Below are 16370 nucleotides of genomic sequence, written 5' to 3'. Positions count from 1 at the left end.
ACATCGAATTTCTCATATTTGAAGCTATCTTGCCTCGATGGCGGGGTTAAAACCCGGGGAAAGCTCGCTGCTCGGGCCATCCCAATCCCCCACCCTGGTCGCATGACATCGGTCCAACAACAACACAACAAGAGTGAGACCACACTTACTCGAGTAGTGTCGACCTATGAGCCTATCAAACCAGCTCTATACGAGAACATCTCCATATATCCATGGGCCCATTCACTACCTCACATTTACATCTCTGCCGAATATTCCCCACTAGGCGTCTGGCCTAGAACCCCGATATGGACTGTTCCCCGCCTGTGATCGTCGGTATCATGCGAACTATGAACACGAGGCTCATAATAACCAGCCCTTCAGTTTTGAATGTCTACCTTTGATTAAACAAGGCATCGGACCGTTACTGTGCACAAAGAGGTCAGCGGTTCCACATCCAAGGTCCCACATTCCCTAGGTGCTCCTTTATTCTACATATTATCCCCGTCGGTAGTAGTGCCGTCGGAACATATGTGTGGCTGGAGCTAGACGCAACGGGGCACCCTCTAGACTCCGCCGCTATTTCACGGCACTGCCAGTCTCGATCTCGTATCGACAATTTGTTTATTGATCTTCCCTTGGCGCTGGACTTGGCTGATGAATAGTGTCCTGGTGCCTCGTTACATGACGCCGTAAAAACTGCCATGACCTATCACCTGCCTCGTACTTACATCTCGAAGAAGTTTCTGCCCCTGGAATGCTACCAACAAAGCCACTGCCTGTCAGATGAGCCGTGCCGTTATGTTTCCCCTCCCGCAGCTTCCCCAGGTTGTGGCGGACGCCTCCTTGGCAATGTGGGCGCAAGTCAAGTATAAGACAGCTGCCGTGCTCTTCTCTTCTGCGAACTGCAGATCCCTCTTTTTCGAGTGGATTGGTGATTTATTCTCTTACAACATGGCTCACCTACGTCTGGGCAAGCTCCTAACTACTTTGATATCGTTCTTCCTGGTCGCCAGTGCGCAGAGCTCATGGGACCACGATTTGTTTACAAGCAGCCCCCCGGTCTACCCGAGCCGTGAGTCCACCAACTTGTCAATATACGTGCGATCGCGCTGACAGGATTTAGCTTCTACTGATGGGAATGGATGGGAGGCTGCATTAGCCAAGGCGCGCATATTTGCCGCAAACCTGACTCTAGATGAAAAGGCCGGCCTCCTCACAGGGAACATTCGGGGCCCATGTGTTGGTAAGAATCGTCCATGTGAAACTTATCGGCGATGTACTAACACAGCTAGGGAATCTCGTACCAATTGCGAGACTCGGTTTCAAGGGACTTTGTATGCAAGATGGCCCTGCAGCTATTCGCCAAGCTACCTTTGTGTCTGTCTTCCCCGCTGGCCTGACTATTGCCGCGACATGGGACCGGAAACTCATGAACACGCGAGGTTCATATTTAGGTGCCGAGTTTAAGGCTAAAGGAGCACATGTTATGCTTGGGCCTGTAGCTGGGCCGCTAGGTCGCTCTGCATATGCTGGAAGGGGGTGGGAGGGTGTGTATTTACCTACCTGCTTTGGTACACGTATTTAGGCATACTGACGCGTTGATAGGTTTCTCACCTGATCCGTATCTTACGGGAGTAGCCATGGAGGAAACGATCACTGGGATCCAAAGTACTGGCGTGCAAGCCAATGCTAAACGTACGTCGATGATGATTCTGTGAAAGATACGGATGAGATACTAACTAGACCACGCAGACTGGATCGGTAATGAACAAGAAACTCAGAGAGTTCCCTCCAACAATGGAGGCATTAAAATCGATGCTGTTTCCTCCAACATCGACGACAGGACGATGCATGAGGTGTACATGTGGCCCTTTGCCAATGCGCTTCATGCTGGAGTTTCGTCAGTGATGTGTGCATACAACCGCCTTAATGCATCCTACGCTTGCCAGAACTCAAAGATTTTGAACGGCTTGCTAAAGGAAGAACTCGGCTTCCAGGGATATGTCGTCAGTGACTGGGGTGCCACCCACTCCGGCGTCGCGTCTGTCAAGGCCGGCTTGGACATGGATATGCCGGGTTCGATCAATTTCCAATCACCAGGACCTTCATATTTTGGAGGAAATTTGACTATCGGGGTAAATAACGGATCTTTAACGATGGCTCGAATCGACGATATGGTGCACCGCGTTATGACGCCATACTTCTTCCTGAAACAGGACACAAGTTACCCGTCTATAGACCAATCGTCGGCCTCATTGAACAAATGGGGACTCCATCCTTATCTCCAGTCCTTTGTTTATGGCGCCAAAGCCAACGTCGACGCACGCGGAACGCACGCAAAACTCATCCGCGATGCGGCAGCTGCGGGAACAGTGCTTCTTAAGAATACAGGAAATATCCTTCCACTAAAGGCCCCAAAGAACATAGGCGTGTTTGGAAATGACGCTGGTGATAATATCAATGGTGTATACACTCTTAATGTCATCCGCGATAAAGGGTTCGAATATGGTACCTTGACGATTGGAGGCGGTTCAGGGTAAGTTGCAATTCTGTTATTTTGAAACCAAAACTAATACCCATAAAGGACTGGTCGACCTACATATGTTGTGACACCGATGGATGCAATCAAAGCACGCGCGGCTGCTGATGGGTCTATCGTACAATTTATTCTCAACAACAACTACTTAGCCAGCGATCCCAATCTTGCTTTCTCCACATTCGCCCCTTCCCCTCCCGACGTTTGTCTGGTCTTTCTCAAGACATGGGCCTCAGAAGGTTCTGATAGGACCACTCTCGAAGCTGACTGGAACAGCGCGGCTGTTGTCAAGAATGTCGCTGATCGCTGTCCCAACACCGTCGTCATCACACACTCTGGAGGGCCAAACACCATGCCCTGGGCCTCTCACCCAAATGTCAAAGCCATAGTCGCTGCCCACTTCCCCGGCCAAGAGAGTGGCAACTCAATCGTGGACATCCTTTACGGGGTTGTTAACCCGAGTGGCAAGCTGCCATACACAATTGCCAACTCGGAAGCCGAAGACAAGTTTGCGCCTATTACCGACTCCCCAGAACTGCGAGCCACGAAAGATCCAAACGCATGGCAGTCTGATTTCAAAGAGGGGCCGCTGATCGACTACCGTCATTTCGATTACTACAACTCGAGCGTGCTGTACGAATTCGGCTTCGGTTTGTCGTACACCACATTTGGGATGACGAACTTGGGAATCGCGAAAATCGACGAGAAAATTACGGCGCGCGCACCGGCTGCCAAGATAGCACCAGGAGGTAACCCGAACTTGTTCAAAACCATATTCCGAGTTACTGTTGTCGTGAGCAATATTGGCGCGGTGGCTGGAGCTGCGGTGCCACAGCTCTACCTCTCGCTGCCTCCAGTTGATGGCATTACCGCTTCAGCGGTTAGAGTGCTGAGAGGTTTTGAGAAGGTGCTTTTGCAGCCTGGGGAGAGCCAGACCGTGACGTTTAATTTAATGCGAAGGGATGTGAGTTTTTGGGATACAGTTAGCCAGGAGTGGGTTATTGCGCCTGGGAAAATCGGTGTGCATGCTGGGTTTAGTAGTAGGGATTTTAAGGTCGAGAGTAGCTTCACGCCGTTATGAGGGATGATATTGATGTCGTTGAATGATTTTACGGTTGAATAGGACTGGAAGGAATATGGATGCATATATTTTAGTTTAGGCGTGAAGGAGGAATGAGTAGGCTTGGGGCTTGAGGGAATCGGCAGACAGTGGCCGATGGTCAGTACAGAACACAACAGTAGCATATTGAAGCATACTTCCAAAGTTTCTATGTCTTCCAAATAAAGCTTTGCCCTTTTTGTGAAGTCGTTTCAAAACCTCTTTCCAACACTCGACAAGTATAAAGTAATACTGTCAACACTTACGACTAATTCTCCTGCTGCATTCCATTCTATCAACCCCACCCAACTCACACTCCTGTTCCACAATTCCATCCTTTTAATCAATACTTGGATAAACCGTCGTAGTCCGCGCCGTCACAGTTACCGTATACTCTTGATAATGGGTACTCGTCGTACTCTACACAGTATTAGCCCCCATTCATCATCATACAACAACACCTAAACAAACAATACAACATACCACAGTCCCAAGCCAGACCGGAATCGAAACCGTCGACGTCGACGTCGTCTCCGGCAACGCAGAAGTAATGAGACACGAGCACCCCCACGTGAGGAAATACCCGCCCGCCCACGCAAAGTCCGAACTCAGATAATCGGGGAAGTGTGAGATATAGCGCTTTTCGAGCGCTGCGGCGTTGTCTACGGCCGGAGGCACCGGCGCGGCAGTTATCATGGGGTCGCGAGGTTTGGGTGCCTCGGTTCGGGGGGCGAGGGATTGCTGTTGGGGCCCACACTCGGTCTAGGACGGTATAGTTAGAGGCTTGTTTCATATAACACGGGGTGAAGTGGCGTATTGGAAAGAGAACCATAAGACTTACGGGTAAGAACTCGGGACAGTTGCGATCGTACCAGCCCTTCCCACTGGGTGTGGCTAAGGGTGTAGGGGGATGCTCGGCGCGAGTGCCATTGATGCCTAGATTCGCGCCGAAGAGGGAACAGTCGATGATATCGCCACCGCTGCTAGAACGTTGAATGAGAAAGCTGTGACACGCGGGGTCGCTTAGGCATCTCTGGTGGCAAGTATTGACGTCGACGAATCTGATGGTATCTTGGGGCCATATTGGCTGCATGTCGGTCGCGTAGATTGTGCCGTGAAATTCAATACCACAGACCTGGCTCTGCGATGGCTTTGGGCACCAGACGGTGGATGTAGGGTGGCTTTTGTCTCTGTTAGTATTTATAGGGAAACTTTCTGTGGAAGCTGGTAGATTTGATACTTACTCGTGGTCGGTTTTGGTTACATAGTTGTAGATATATGTATTCTGCGAAATCGTGCTAGTTGCTGAATATGTGACGCGAATTGTGGAAGTAGAAGTCTGTTGCAAGACCTCAGAGCAGTATGCGGTTGGGGTATACGCTGTTTCTGTGGCTGGTCTAAACAGTGCGGTTAGAAACTCTCATAAATAGAATATATGAATATAGGGAAGCTTACGGATTCACTAGCTGGCTGACTATCGTTGAAATCCAAGCTGTTTCCGTACATTCTAGCACTTGTTAGCAGCCTATAGCATTTGGCAAGATATTTAATGGGAATAACGCACCAGGTCCGGCACTCCAGGTGCCCAGGAAGCATTCTGACTTCCAGTCCCGCCCACAAACATCATCTCTCTTTACAGGAGCTGCGTCCTTTCTGGCAAGAGGAGCTTCCATTATCTGAACTCCTCCGGGAAGGGCAGATATTAGATGAGCTAAGCTCATGAGAACTATAAGAGAATACATGATGTTGACGAACATATGAGTGATACTGATCTCTGTTGGCGATGGAGGCCGTCGATTTGGGGACAATTGAGCTTTGAGACCTGGAAGTCATTACTTTTTAAAGCCCAAGTCAGAGCACTAATAACTTAGCCATCCCGATCAACCAACTGTGGGGTATCTGCGCATGTCAGCGCGCATACTGGCCTTTCCCTGTGGGTTAAACGCGTGGGAAGCTGCACCGTGGTCATTCGTAGATGACGTTTAATATATATAATTTTGCAGTGCCCCGAATAGGGAGTTAGTCTAGCAGTTAAGTTTATTTATTTCCCGACTCGGAACCATGAATATACCGGGCTAATGTTATACTTGCAGACGGATGAATCCTTCCGGAATCTGAGAGCTAATCAGATGATCTTACATCCCAGATCTATAGCCTAGGTTACCGGCTACGTTCATATTAACCAATAGGATGAACTTGTAATTTTTGAACAATAGAAACTAGTGAATTATCTGTTTCTTTATTCCCGGACCGAAAATGATGTTTACCATAGCCGGGAGTTGCGCCTTTATTCGGGAGAACTTGAAGCGGCGTTTGAGTTGAGGCAGAGATGTGATGGGAGCCCGGATCTGACCAAGATTTATTCAGCAGCAAGGTTTCTGTTTCCTTATTCCCGGACCGAAAATGATGTTTCGGCATCGTCGGGTATAATAAACGGGATGGGGCCATGGATGAATTGATATGTTGTATAAAACCCGGCTTACCAAAATGAATCGCCGAAGTGATGAGATATGGCGGAGGTTTCAAAGGTTCCTATTTTCCCGCTGAGATTTGGTGTTTTGATTCTGTTTGATTTATCCAAACATAATATTGGATCAATATGTATAGTATAGGGTGAGAACTTGTCTTATAGGAATTATAGATCTACCAGTGTAGACATCAGGGATTTCCCCACACTTTCTGACAGTTTAACCAGCGGGCACTACTGTAAGTAGGCCCCCACACCAAGTGCGTGTGCCAAGCCCCGAACTCCCCAGCCTCGCTAAAAAAAAGTTCAGAGGTAATCGTCTTCTAATCGCACCGATACCAAGCAAAGCAATCAAGCAGCGCAAATCGACCTTGCACGACATTGACATTGACATTGCGCCCACCGCGCCCCTCACCCCACCATGACCCCGACATCCTCCCACCATGCCGCGCACCTCGCCGCGACAGCCCTGGTATCTGGTGCCCTCGTCGCGACTTCTATACTTGCCTTCCAGCGCCTGCGGAGGGAACGCAGGGTCGACGACCTGAAACACTCGATTCCGCCGCTGACGGGGGAGGAACTACCTGATCTCGTCGCGCCGACGCCACAGTGGAGTAAAGAAGATGAGAGGAGCGCCGAGCTTGCTGCGCGGGCGATAAGGGGAGAGTACGATGACGGTAGGCCTCACTGTACCTAGATCTGACGTAGCTGCGACTAACGGACAAGTAGAACTCATTCTCGAGCAATTGGCGCGCAACCGCGTTTTTCTTTCCGATTCTGGCCTTGCTGCCCTTCGAAATGCGAAGATTGTGGTTGTAGGCTGCGGCGGTGTTGGGTCGCACTGCGCTGCTGCGCTTGCGCGGTCGGGGGCCTCGCATATCCGCCTTATCGACTTCGACATGGTGTCTCTGTCGTCGCTGAACCGGCACGCGGTAGCTACACTGGCGGATGTTGGGACACCGAAGGTGGAGTGCTTGCGTCGGAGGCTGCGGGCTGTGACACCTTGGGTGGATTTCGATTGCCGGAATGAGATGTTCAGCGAGAAGGATGCGAGTAGGCTACTCAAGGATGCGGAGTTCGTGGTGGATGCGATTGATAATATCGACTCGAAGGTCGGGCTACTGGCTTACTGCCACGAGAATGGGATACAGGTGGTTAGCTCCATGGGCGCGGGGTGCAAGAGCGACCCGACAAGGATATTTGTCGGGGATATCAGTGCATCAACTGAGGATCCGCTGTCGCGCTCTACACGCCGCCGACTGCGTCTACGAGGCATTGCAAGCGGGATCCCCGTTGTGTTCTCGACGGAGAAGCCAGGCACAGGAAAGGCACAGCTACTTCCCCTCTCCGAAGAGGAGTTTGCGAAGGGAAAAGTCGGGGAGCTGGCGCCTATGGCCGATTTCCGAGTCAGGATATTACCTGTGCTCGGCACGATGCCAGCGGTGTTTGGTTGTGCAGCGGCAAACTACGTTATTTTGAAACTAGCAGGGTACCCTACGGATAATGTTGAGACGAAGGGGAGAGATAAACTGTACGAGACTATCCTGGCGCAGGTACAGGGCAGTGAGGAGAAGGTTGCTAGAGCTACTATGGGTTGGGGTGCTGAAGACGTGAAGGGCCTCAAGTTACCGCTGACGGCCGTAGATGTGGGATACTTAGTCGAGGAGGTATACCGAGGTCGTAGCGTGGTTAGTGGGGTGCCGACAAGGCTGGCGCTCGTAAGGTGGCAGGCCCCTGAGGGAAAGACGATAAAGGAAGGAGAGGGGCAGAAGAGTAGCCGCCTACGGTTGGGAGAGCTTGTGTGCATGACGAAGGAGGAGGCGAAGGTGCATGAACGGGAGGTGGTGCTCGGAGGAAAGAATGTGGATGATATGTACGGAAAGGATATTGTAGAGTACGTAGAGTCAAGGATAGAGGAGGAAAAGGGGTTCGCGACCTATAGATAGTAAAGGAAGGATAGATAGTAGACGTAGGATGAGGTCGCAGGCTTATATCGCCGGCATGGCAGTCTTGTACATTACAATGTATACCCATACCCATGTTTGCGATCTAGGCGATATTCGATGTTCTCCAGGATTAATATTTAAAAGCATGACTGTCATGTTTTAGCATGCTTTAGGTTGACGATGAGATGATACTAAGACGATACTATACTATACTAGATGATACTATACTGCTACACTATATTAGAGGTTGATATAGGCTGCCAAGTTAAAATATACGGGTTCGGATGCCAAGTTAAAATATACGGGTTCGGAAGATGCCAGGGCTAAAAACAGTACCATAACTCGTATTCCCTTCTTTACTGTACATGGGTAGGTGTTGTTAGTATGTGGTTAGTATGTGGTTAGTATGTGATTAGTAAGCAAGAAGATCAATAAATGCAAGGGATGCAAGGGATATTCAGGCGATTGCAGGGAATTCCAGGGGATTTTATTCTTCCGCGCCGTTTATTGGCCCTAAATAAATCGAAATAAATCGAAATAAATCGCGCTGGTTAAATGCCAAGACATCTGTATAACAATCAAGCTTCAATATATGTGGGGTTGGACGATCTTAGGGGGAATCTTTCGTCCTAAATAGATTAGCGTTTCGTATCGGACTGGGCCTGGACGGATCCGTACTCAGGCACAAGAACGGCACGGCGTGGCGCAGCCAGAAGGTATCAACATGCGCCGTTTATTATCGATCGAAAACGGCTTGCCAGTTATCGTGACCCTTTTGCTCCCACTGCTCCCTCTCTACTCCCACTGCTCCCACTGCTTCCTTCCCACCCCTGATTGCAACTCTACTGCCCAAATAGCCATCCTCCAACTCCAAGAACATGGAACCTACTGTCCTTATTTAACCGCCAATTTTTCTTTCGTTGTGATCGTTATCAGCTGCCTGGTCGCCCAGCTATTTGTTCTTGCCCAGAGTCGTCGGCGCCGCCGCCATGTTCCTGACTCCCAATCGCCGGTATGTTACGCTTGCTGGCGCCGTCCTTTTCCTCGAATGGACGTGGGTATTCCTCGGCAGCCCTGGGCACAAGGACATTCTATCTTCCCTTCACTCTCAGCACAAAGAGAATAAAGATATCTTCGACTACGGATTTGTCCAGTCCACTGCGCTCAGGGACATATGCGACGCAGTAGAATGGAACGACGAGTTGATTTTCACATGCGACAACAATTCAGGCAGTGTCGCAGATGTCAAGAACTCGATCTTAAACTGCCTGCGATTCACCATCGCCGCAGGTGGGCGCCTCGTCACCCCACGCATCATCGTCTCCAACACCAGCGAGACCTCCTCAGTCGACTCCGCGACCCAACGGACAGACTTCAGTTCCATGTTCGACCTCCAACACTTCCTCATGTCCATCCACCTCTCCTGTCCCCAACTCAACACCTACAAACACGTCGGCGACGTCCCCCCCCGAGCATGGAAACACGACCCCTTGTCCCTGCGACCAGAAGACCTCCAGTCCCCGTTCCTCTCATCCGGCATCCCGCGTCCAGAGTCCTGGGGCGGCGAATTCCACAACTGGCTAGACAACCAGACCACCACCCGCGAGCCCACCAGCGGCCTCACAGTCGTTAACCTCGCGCGCTCCCCCCCTGTATACCCCGTCTCCAGCGACGAAGAACTCGCGCATGAATTTGGGATGTTCCTGAAGGTCCAGCCGGAGGCGCGGATACTCGCTACGTCGATCTTTCACGCCCTGATTCGCAAGCACAACATCGACGTGGCGGACTCGAGTGCGATAGCAAAAAATGCCTATGTAGGAGCATATCTAGGCTCCAACGACGCAGCGGCAGACACAAACCATCCACCTACGACGCTCGCACAGCGCATACTCAACGAAACCCTCGCTACCGATCTCAAAGTGCTCTACCTCGCCTCCACCGACCCGTCTAGTGGTGAGGGACTCGCCGCCGACGCCTCCAAACTCGGAATATTCGTAGCCACGAAATTCAAGCTCCTCCCAGCATCGGATGTGCCGGCATTACAAGCGTTATCGCCGGAGCAGCAGGCGCTGATAGATTACCTTGTCTTGGGGAGGGCGAGCCAGTTCATGAGTGTAGGGGGTGATGCCTTCGGATGGAGCGTAGCGCTGGGAAGAGGGGGGAAGTGGAGGAGGGAGGGGGGCGAGGGGATGGAGGGGGAGGTGATGCGGGATTCGCTGAGTCGGATTTATGGGAAGAAGGGGGATGATCAGTTTGCTAGTTGTTTGTGGCCTTGAGGGGATTCGCGGGTGTAAAGGAAGTAGAACGGTTGTAAATGTTAGCGTTTGGGAGCGGTTGGGTTTGTATGATACGTTAATACAGGTAGGAAGGGTAAGAGGCATTCGGGCTGTAAGGTTATATTGCATTGGGAAGGGAGGGAGAGGGTTTTCTTCTAATCGTACTCGGCGAGGTAGGTATAAGAGATATCCACAAATCTATAAATCTATAAATCTACAAATATACAATGGCGTGAAGAAACTATGCACATACGAGATATCTACAGTTCCCATACTCGACGACATAGAAGATTCCCCTTGTACACCTTCACGCGAATGAAACTATCGTATGAGGCTTCACATGCATTTTATTTTCCTATGGTATTCCAAATGTCTCTACCCATCTACTTTGGTCTACGATGCGCATAGCTCCAAGATTTCCAAGATTCCGAGGAAAGCAAGAAATAGGTTAATAGACCGACCATTAGGTAACACGTTGGCTTTCACTTTTCATACCCCTGAAACTCCAATAAGGTCAGCCAGTTGATGCCTTGCTTGGCCACGAACAATATGCTTCTTGAATTTGGCACTGTGAGCAAATTGCTGGCTCCCTGATATGATGAAGCCGTTGGCTCCGTCACTTCCGACTACTTAATCAAAACTGATCAAATCGTCTTCTTGAGTTTCTACCACTTCTTGTTTTTCAGTGATGACAGTAATAGCCCCTCCATTGTTATCTGAAGGCCCATTGGTCAGGGATGGGGTATGTTCAACGTTCGTATCATTTAGGGAGAAGTGGGGCTCCGTTAGCACTTGGTCCAACTCCTCGGGCTGAGTCCTCAATCCAGGGACATCTTTCTTAGGTTGGGCCATTGAGCTGGGATTGTTTTCCTTGCTCTTCGATACTGGGGTTGAATACTCCTGTGGATTGCTCGGGCCAGCGTTGCTCGGATGAGGATTCGGCCAAGCTTTCTGGACGTTTAAAGATTGACCGTGTCGACGTGTTCCATGTAGCTTTGATATTGCAGTATCGGCTTGCGCTGAGGAAGCCATGGTGACAAAACCAAATCTGTTAGGATTGGTAGCCGTTGCAATTGCTGCACCGTCCTTGACGACAGCTTCCAAAACAGTACCATATTGCATGAAAAGACGTTTCAGAGATGCAGTGGATTCAGCTTCCGCGACTCCCGAAACAAAAAGTTTCCCATGAGCGGCAGAAGCAGGTCCTGTCGTGGTCACCATTTTCGTTGAAGCACTAGGCTTAGTGGTATTGGTCGCGAGAGGACCCCGACTGTTGGAACGGCCTGGCCTAGAGACCAATGGACTCTTTGTGGAAGCCTTCTTGGTACCTTGTCCATTGTTATTCATTTGTGCTGATGCAACGACTTTAGTCGAATCGTCACTTCTATGTGGGACGCTGGGTGCCCGGGCGATCGCAGCATAAGTGTCTAGATTTGGGCTAGATCTTGGTGGCGCAGCGGATAAATTCTCATTGGGTTGGTGAACAAAGCCCTTTGCACTACTTTGGGGTGGTTGAGGAGATCCGCGCGGCGATCGTTGTTGTTCTACCTGAATTGAGATATCTGGGGGGCTGTGCAATATAGGAGCATTGGGCCGCCCTGTTTGCCTAGCACCATTTGAAAGGTCCACGGGTCGATGGCGATCTCGAATAACAAGGGCCTTCTTGCTTGGAGGAGGTCTAGTAGATTGTCTGGCATTGAAATCAGATGCTGGGGCATCCCATTCCCGCCAAGCGGCCGCGTCAAATATCTCTACATTTTCTGCCAACTCTGACTCGAGAGAATGAACTGCTGGATACAAAGTAGGCGCAACAGAATCGTCGGCAACAGCAGGTGATGCGGGTAGTGAGCGACTGTCAGTAGCAGCAACATGACTCGCCTGTTCACAAGGGCAAGCGCATGGGTCAGAGCAACGCATGCTACAGGCGTGAGCGGCAGTGCAATTCATTGCCTTTGTGCAGGGCTCCTTGCAAACTAGATCCTCGTGCGCGAAGCTAGAGTAGTTAGCATTATGATAGCAATAATATTGGGGATAACTCACGAATGACAGTTATATCGGCACTTATGACCACAAGGCATAACGCCGTTACATTTGATGCCGCAGCCACCAGTCAAATTATCCAACTCCACTGCAGACTCGACCACCGTTTCAGTGGAATGAGAAGAGCACACCATAGGAAAACCAGAAGTGATATCAAAGCGCCCTTGCGATTTCATAGTCTTCATGGCAGAAAGCCAAAGGTCGTAGCTTTCGGCTTCTGAACGAAGAAGGTTGATACAGTTGCCAAAGATATACATGCCACGTCGTGCACGAGATAGAGCCACAACGGCGCGGTTCTTATTCTCGAGGAACCCAATGGTCCCATGCGCATTACTACGGACTAGTGACAGCAATACAACGTCATTCTCCTCACCTTGATAGGAGTCAACAGTGAATACATTGAAGGGCCCGCGAGTTGCGAGGTTTGGAACTCTCTTCAGTAGAGTGAGAAGTCGCTTGCGTTGGCCATTGTAAAATGTCAAAACCGTAATTTTCGAGTCCTCGATGCCATTCAACACCAGATAGTTAAAGAATGCGACAATCATATTTGCTTCTTCGATATTGTACGTGCTTTGTGCGTCATCTCTGCTCTCTAGCCAAGAATGGTGAAAAAAGTATGAGTCTCGACCACCCATTCCAGGGATTGGTTGGCGAACACGCCGATCAAGAACCGAAGGGTGATCTTCCAAGCCTTCGTATATTGGGCTCAAAAGCTCTCGTAGGCCCGGAATCATTCGACGCTGTTTGTTAAGCATAGTGAACTCAACGCCGTTATTTACCAACCGCTCAAACAGCGATACGCTGAGATTGTAGGGATGTCCCTCGAGATGCGAAACGTTGCAATGGGCTTGGAGTTGTTGATGGTCACCGACGAGGATAAGGTGATCTAAACTCTCAAACATGGCAGCCAGAATGGTTCCCTCCAAAGTCTCGGCCGCCTCTTCGATGAGTAGAGTGCGCGGCTTCAGACATGCGATCAGTCCTCGATATTTGGAAAGACCGGTTGTGGTGCACCCAATAAGCTTAATGCCTGTTTTTCTAATGAAAGTAGCATCACCCTGCCATCTTGCAAGCTTGAGACGATCCATCGCCCTCGAATAATCAGTCAAATGTCTTCGAAAACTAGCCAGATATTCCTTGGTGGCGGCATCCTTCAGGTATTGGTAAATTGCGCCGCGATCCTCTTCGTCAATGTCCCAAAGATTTGGTGTCGTGCGGAGAATTGCCTCGGCTTGCATATTTGAGCGCGCTCTGCTGTTCCTGCCAATGAACTCTCTTCGATATGGCACATATTTGCCTTTTAGCGCCTCAATATCGTCTTCGTCCTTTGACTTTCTTGCCTCAAGTTCTGCCTCGTTGAGGGTTTCATATTCGTAGTCATCCTCATCCTCATCGTCTTCAAATCCGTTGTTGCTAAGAGGGCATCGCTTGGGCAGTAGCTGTTGATCGAGACCAAGCCAAGAATAGAGAAGGCCGCCAGCATCAGCCCCCGCGTCCACCCAATCATCATCATTAAGTGAGTCGTACTGCTCTTGGGTTATGAGATTTAACTTGAGGAAAACGCTGCCTTCTTCAGGGCCTTGATCATTCATATCTTGGATGTCATGGATAATTTCCTCTGAAATGCGTTTAAGAGCATCCTGGGCAATTCTTATCTTGCCGGCACTACCGGTTATCCCGATTGCGAGTTGGCCTCGAAGCCTATACAGCGTCCTCAATTGGATGACGTCGTTGGATTCACTAAATCTTCCTCCGAGGCGAAGAAAGTTGGGCTCAAAAGGCTCAATCAAATTTAGTAGCTGGTCAATTGCATGATTTGTTTGAGCAGACACCAAAATTGGAGGATCACCAACTACCCAGTTGTTGAGCATGATCTTCAATGCCGTTATAGACACGAATGTTTTTCCTGTATGAGGTATAATTATTAGTTTCGTATTAATTGATTAACTTCTGAGAATTTGCGTACCTGTTCCAGGAGGACCCTGTATTATTGCCACCTTCTTGCAGAGAATTCTACGCACAGCGGCCATTTGAGAGGCGTCTAATTGTGAACCCTCGAGAGCAGGCCACGGACCCAAAATATCGACGTCTTGAAGCACATCCGTATCACAGTATCCAGGCGTGAGTATTTCGCAGGTTGCTTCACTAGGTAGTAGTGCACTCAGGTTCATACGGGGTTGTTCTTGGACGTCCCCAGGTGGGCCCACTGTCCTTCTCAGTTCTATCAAATGTTCTGCCATGGGAAAACTATATTGGTTAGAAATACGCTCGTGAATAAAAGGTAGGCACTTACGTCTCTGACATCAACTTTTGCATTGCAACAAGCATATGCCTACTAGCTTCAAAATATCCAGATTTTGCCTCGACCATCACATACTCCTCTGTTGGATCAAACTCGGATTCCTCGATGCTGGCCCAGAATATGTCAATCTGCGGCGGATCCTGTTCTACTGCCGCCAGTGGACGAGCAGCAACAATTGCAACCTTGCAAATAGTTTTGAATTTGTCATGCACTGGACTGAGGGCGACCATGGTACCTTGCTGCAGGCGACTAGATTGCGGCCAGCGAATACGCTTACCAGCACGCTCCGTCGAGAACTCGATTCGGGCTGCAGCACCCAAATTTGCAAAGGTATACCCCACAATGAAGACCTGTCCATCATAAGCTTGACTCTAAAAAACTAAAGGCATCTCACATTTGTATAAATAGAGGTGGTTTGAAGGTCAGATGTCCCTGGGTTTTCCTTGTAAGAACGAACAGAATCCAGTAATGGATATATGGCATCGTAGCGGAGGAGTTGATACTGAGAGCCGATATAGGCCTCTTTGCTCCCCCATGGGCCATTCATAATATTCTCTGGCAGAGCTTCTGTATGGGTGGCGCCATGTGTAGAGTCAGGGTTTATCTCTGTGCCAGAGGGAATCTCTGGAAGTCGCCTCCATGCCTCTTGGGAATGTTCGTCATCAAGTTGGTAAGGTCGGGTTATGTGTTCGCGTAGTATCGGCTCAAAGTCGGCGGGAAACACCTTTGAGAAAACAACTTTCACCTTGATTAACATATTGTTAGTTTAAAGGCATACTCTGCACTGTAATGTTCAAATCTTACAGGTGGAGGAGGCTTGAAGTCTGGCCCCCGCCGCGGGAGCTCTGCCTTGAATACAGACATTGCGTTGCGAACGGCATATAAAGAGATACCACCAAGATCAAAAGGTCTGTTCTCCGAAAGAGCCCGATGCTTCAATTTTAATGACCTTTCATCGCACCAAAATGAATTTGATTATTTGTAGGATTGAACAACGTTTTTGGAGTATATTGTCCTCAAATGGTTGTTCAAAGAAGGCGAAGCGAAGCGCGTTGTGAAGCAGGTTTGCCCAACCCGACAAATTAAAACGGGGAAGTGCTTCTGCCGAGACATGGCAAACGCAAGCAATAGAGCAAACACACAAACTGTGCATATTGCCTTGATGTTTGGACAAAGTACCATTGAGTGGTGGTTATAAGAAAGTCACGCCGAGAGACACCTTGGACAGTGGAGACTGCAGTGGTGAAAACGTGCATGCTCCGTAGCACCCACAATAAATGTAAGCAGAGGGTTTGCTTAATTAATAACTGGAAACTGGTATAAATAAAATAATAATGTTATCCTTGTTTCAAGGTGCTTTATTGCCTCCACTAGAAGGGTTGTTTGAGACCCAAGAATTGATTAATATAATCCAGACAATAAAACATTTACTTAACATTATAATCTCCAGCTGGGTTGTCTAAATTAGTCTGAATAAATCGTGACAAATTTCTGAATAATGAGACATAACATATCTTGTTATAAAGTGCAGAAAATATAGACGCAGTTGAACATTGTAAATAAGTTTAATTAGAACAAAGTATTGCTATATTAAGAGTAGATTCGAACTGTACTAAATACCACAGAGTTGACACACAAGCCAGCAATTGGTACTGCATAAATCCATGGATATTGTAGAAAATGAGATTTGCAGGTGATCAATAAAAAGAAGCATTCTTGGTC

General features: G+C 49.1%; 5 protein-coding genes across 5 annotated transcripts; 3 read left to right on the top strand and 2 right to left on the bottom strand.

The window, feature by feature from the left end:
• The first annotated feature begins 193 nt into the window (after positions 1-193).
• VE01_08562 (uncharacterized protein) lies at positions 194-3770 on the top strand. Its single transcript, XM_018277983.2, has 7 exons — positions 194-311; positions 364-1054; positions 1106-1225; positions 1275-1529; positions 1588-1677; positions 1735-2518; positions 2567-3770. The coding sequence occupies exons 2-7, from the start codon at positions 766-768 to the stop codon at positions 3597-3599; spliced, it is 2571 nt and encodes an 856-aa protein (XP_018126716.2). The 5' UTR covers positions 194-311; positions 364-765; the 3' UTR covers positions 3600-3770.
• Positions 3771-3792: 22 nt separating this feature from the next.
• On the bottom strand, positions 3793-5290 carry VE01_08561 (uncharacterized protein; the record flags this gene model as incomplete). The annotated part of the gene is made up of 6 exons (XM_018277982.2): positions 3793-4037; positions 4101-4379; positions 4459-4798; positions 4862-5014; positions 5073-5124; positions 5182-5290. 6 exons carry the CDS (start codon positions 5288-5290, stop codon positions 3957-3959), a joined length of 1014 nt encoding a protein of 337 aa, XP_018126719.1. The 3' UTR covers positions 3793-3956.
• A 1133-nt stretch (positions 5291-6423) lies between these two features.
• On the top strand, positions 6424-8288 carry VE01_08560 (uncharacterized protein). The gene is made up of 2 exons (XM_059463976.1): positions 6424-6761; positions 6814-8288. Exons 1-2 carry the CDS (start codon positions 6506-6508, stop codon positions 8028-8030), a joined length of 1473 nt encoding a protein of 490 aa, XP_059319365.1. The 5' UTR covers positions 6424-6505; the 3' UTR covers positions 8031-8288.
• Positions 8289-8815: 527 nt separating this feature from the next.
• Positions 8816-10522, top strand: VE01_08559 (uncharacterized protein). Its single transcript, XM_018277980.2, has one exon. The coding sequence runs from the start codon at positions 9020-9022 to the stop codon at positions 10304-10306; it is 1287 nt and encodes a 428-aa protein (XP_018126689.1). The 5' UTR covers positions 8816-9019; the 3' UTR covers positions 10307-10522.
• Positions 10523-10637: 115 nt separating this feature from the next.
• On the bottom strand, positions 10638-15516 carry VE01_08558 (uncharacterized protein). Its single transcript, XM_018277979.2, has 6 exons — positions 15453-15516; positions 15043-15393; positions 14640-14998; positions 14313-14593; positions 12347-14252; positions 10638-12299 (listed from the first exon to the last, which is right to left on the bottom strand). Exons 1-6 carry the CDS (start codon positions 15510-15512, stop codon positions 10937-10939), a joined length of 4320 nt encoding a protein of 1439 aa, XP_018126690.1. The 5' UTR covers positions 15513-15516; the 3' UTR covers positions 10638-10936.
• Between the last annotated feature and the right edge of the window lie 854 nt (positions 15517-16370).

The sequence above is a fragment of the Pseudogymnoascus verrucosus genome (genome assembly GCF_001662655.1).
Source record: "Pseudogymnoascus verrucosus strain UAMH 10579 unplaced genomic scaffold scaffold_54, whole genome shotgun sequence".
In the NCBI taxonomy this organism is placed as follows: domain Eukaryota; kingdom Fungi; phylum Ascomycota; class Leotiomycetes; order Thelebolales; family Thelebolaceae; genus Pseudogymnoascus; species Pseudogymnoascus verrucosus.
The sequence above is the reverse complement of the archived record's forward strand: the minus strand, read 5'-3'. Positions and strand labels throughout refer to the sequence as shown.

What these genes read in the sequence shown, in the direction of transcription:
- VE01_08562 (XM_018277983.2), top strand. Translation starts at nt 766, where the DNA reads ATGAGCCGTGCCGTTATGTTTCCCCTCCCGCAGCTTCCCCAGGTTGTG. An exon ending in CCCCCCGGTCTACCCGAGCC is followed by an intron (nt 1,055 to 1,105) that starts GTGAGTCCACCA and finishes GACAGGATTTAG; the next exon opens with CTTCTACTGATGGGAATGGA. An exon ending in TGCTGGAAGGGGGTGGGAGG is followed by an intron (nt 1,530 to 1,587) that starts GTGTGTATTTAC and finishes ACGCGTTGATAG; the next exon opens with GTTTCTCACCTGATCCGTAT.
- VE01_08560 (XM_059463976.1), top strand. Translation starts at nt 6,506, where the DNA reads ATGACCCCGACATCCTCCCACCATGCCGCGCACCTCGCCGCGACAGCC. An exon ending in AAGGGGAGAGTACGATGACG is followed by an intron (nt 6,762 to 6,813) that starts GTAGGCCTCACT and finishes ACGGACAAGTAG; the next exon opens with AACTCATTCTCGAGCAATTG.
- VE01_08559 (XM_018277980.2), top strand. Translation starts at nt 9,020, where the DNA reads ATGTTCCTGACTCCCAATCGCCGGTATGTTACGCTTGCTGGCGCCGTC.
- VE01_08558 (XM_018277979.2), bottom strand. Translation starts at nt 15,512, where the DNA reads ATGTCTGTATTCAAGGCAGAGCTCCCGCGGCGGGGGCCAGACTTCAAG. An exon ending in ACAGGGTCCTCCTGGAACAG is followed by an intron (nt 14,253 to 14,312) that starts GTACGCAAATTC and finishes TACCTCATACAG; the next exon opens with GAAAAACATTCGTGTCTATA. An exon ending in TGCCGATATAACTGTCATTC is followed by an intron (nt 12,300 to 12,346) that starts GTGAGTTATCCC and finishes TAACTACTCTAG; the next exon opens with CTTCGCGCACGAGGATCTAG.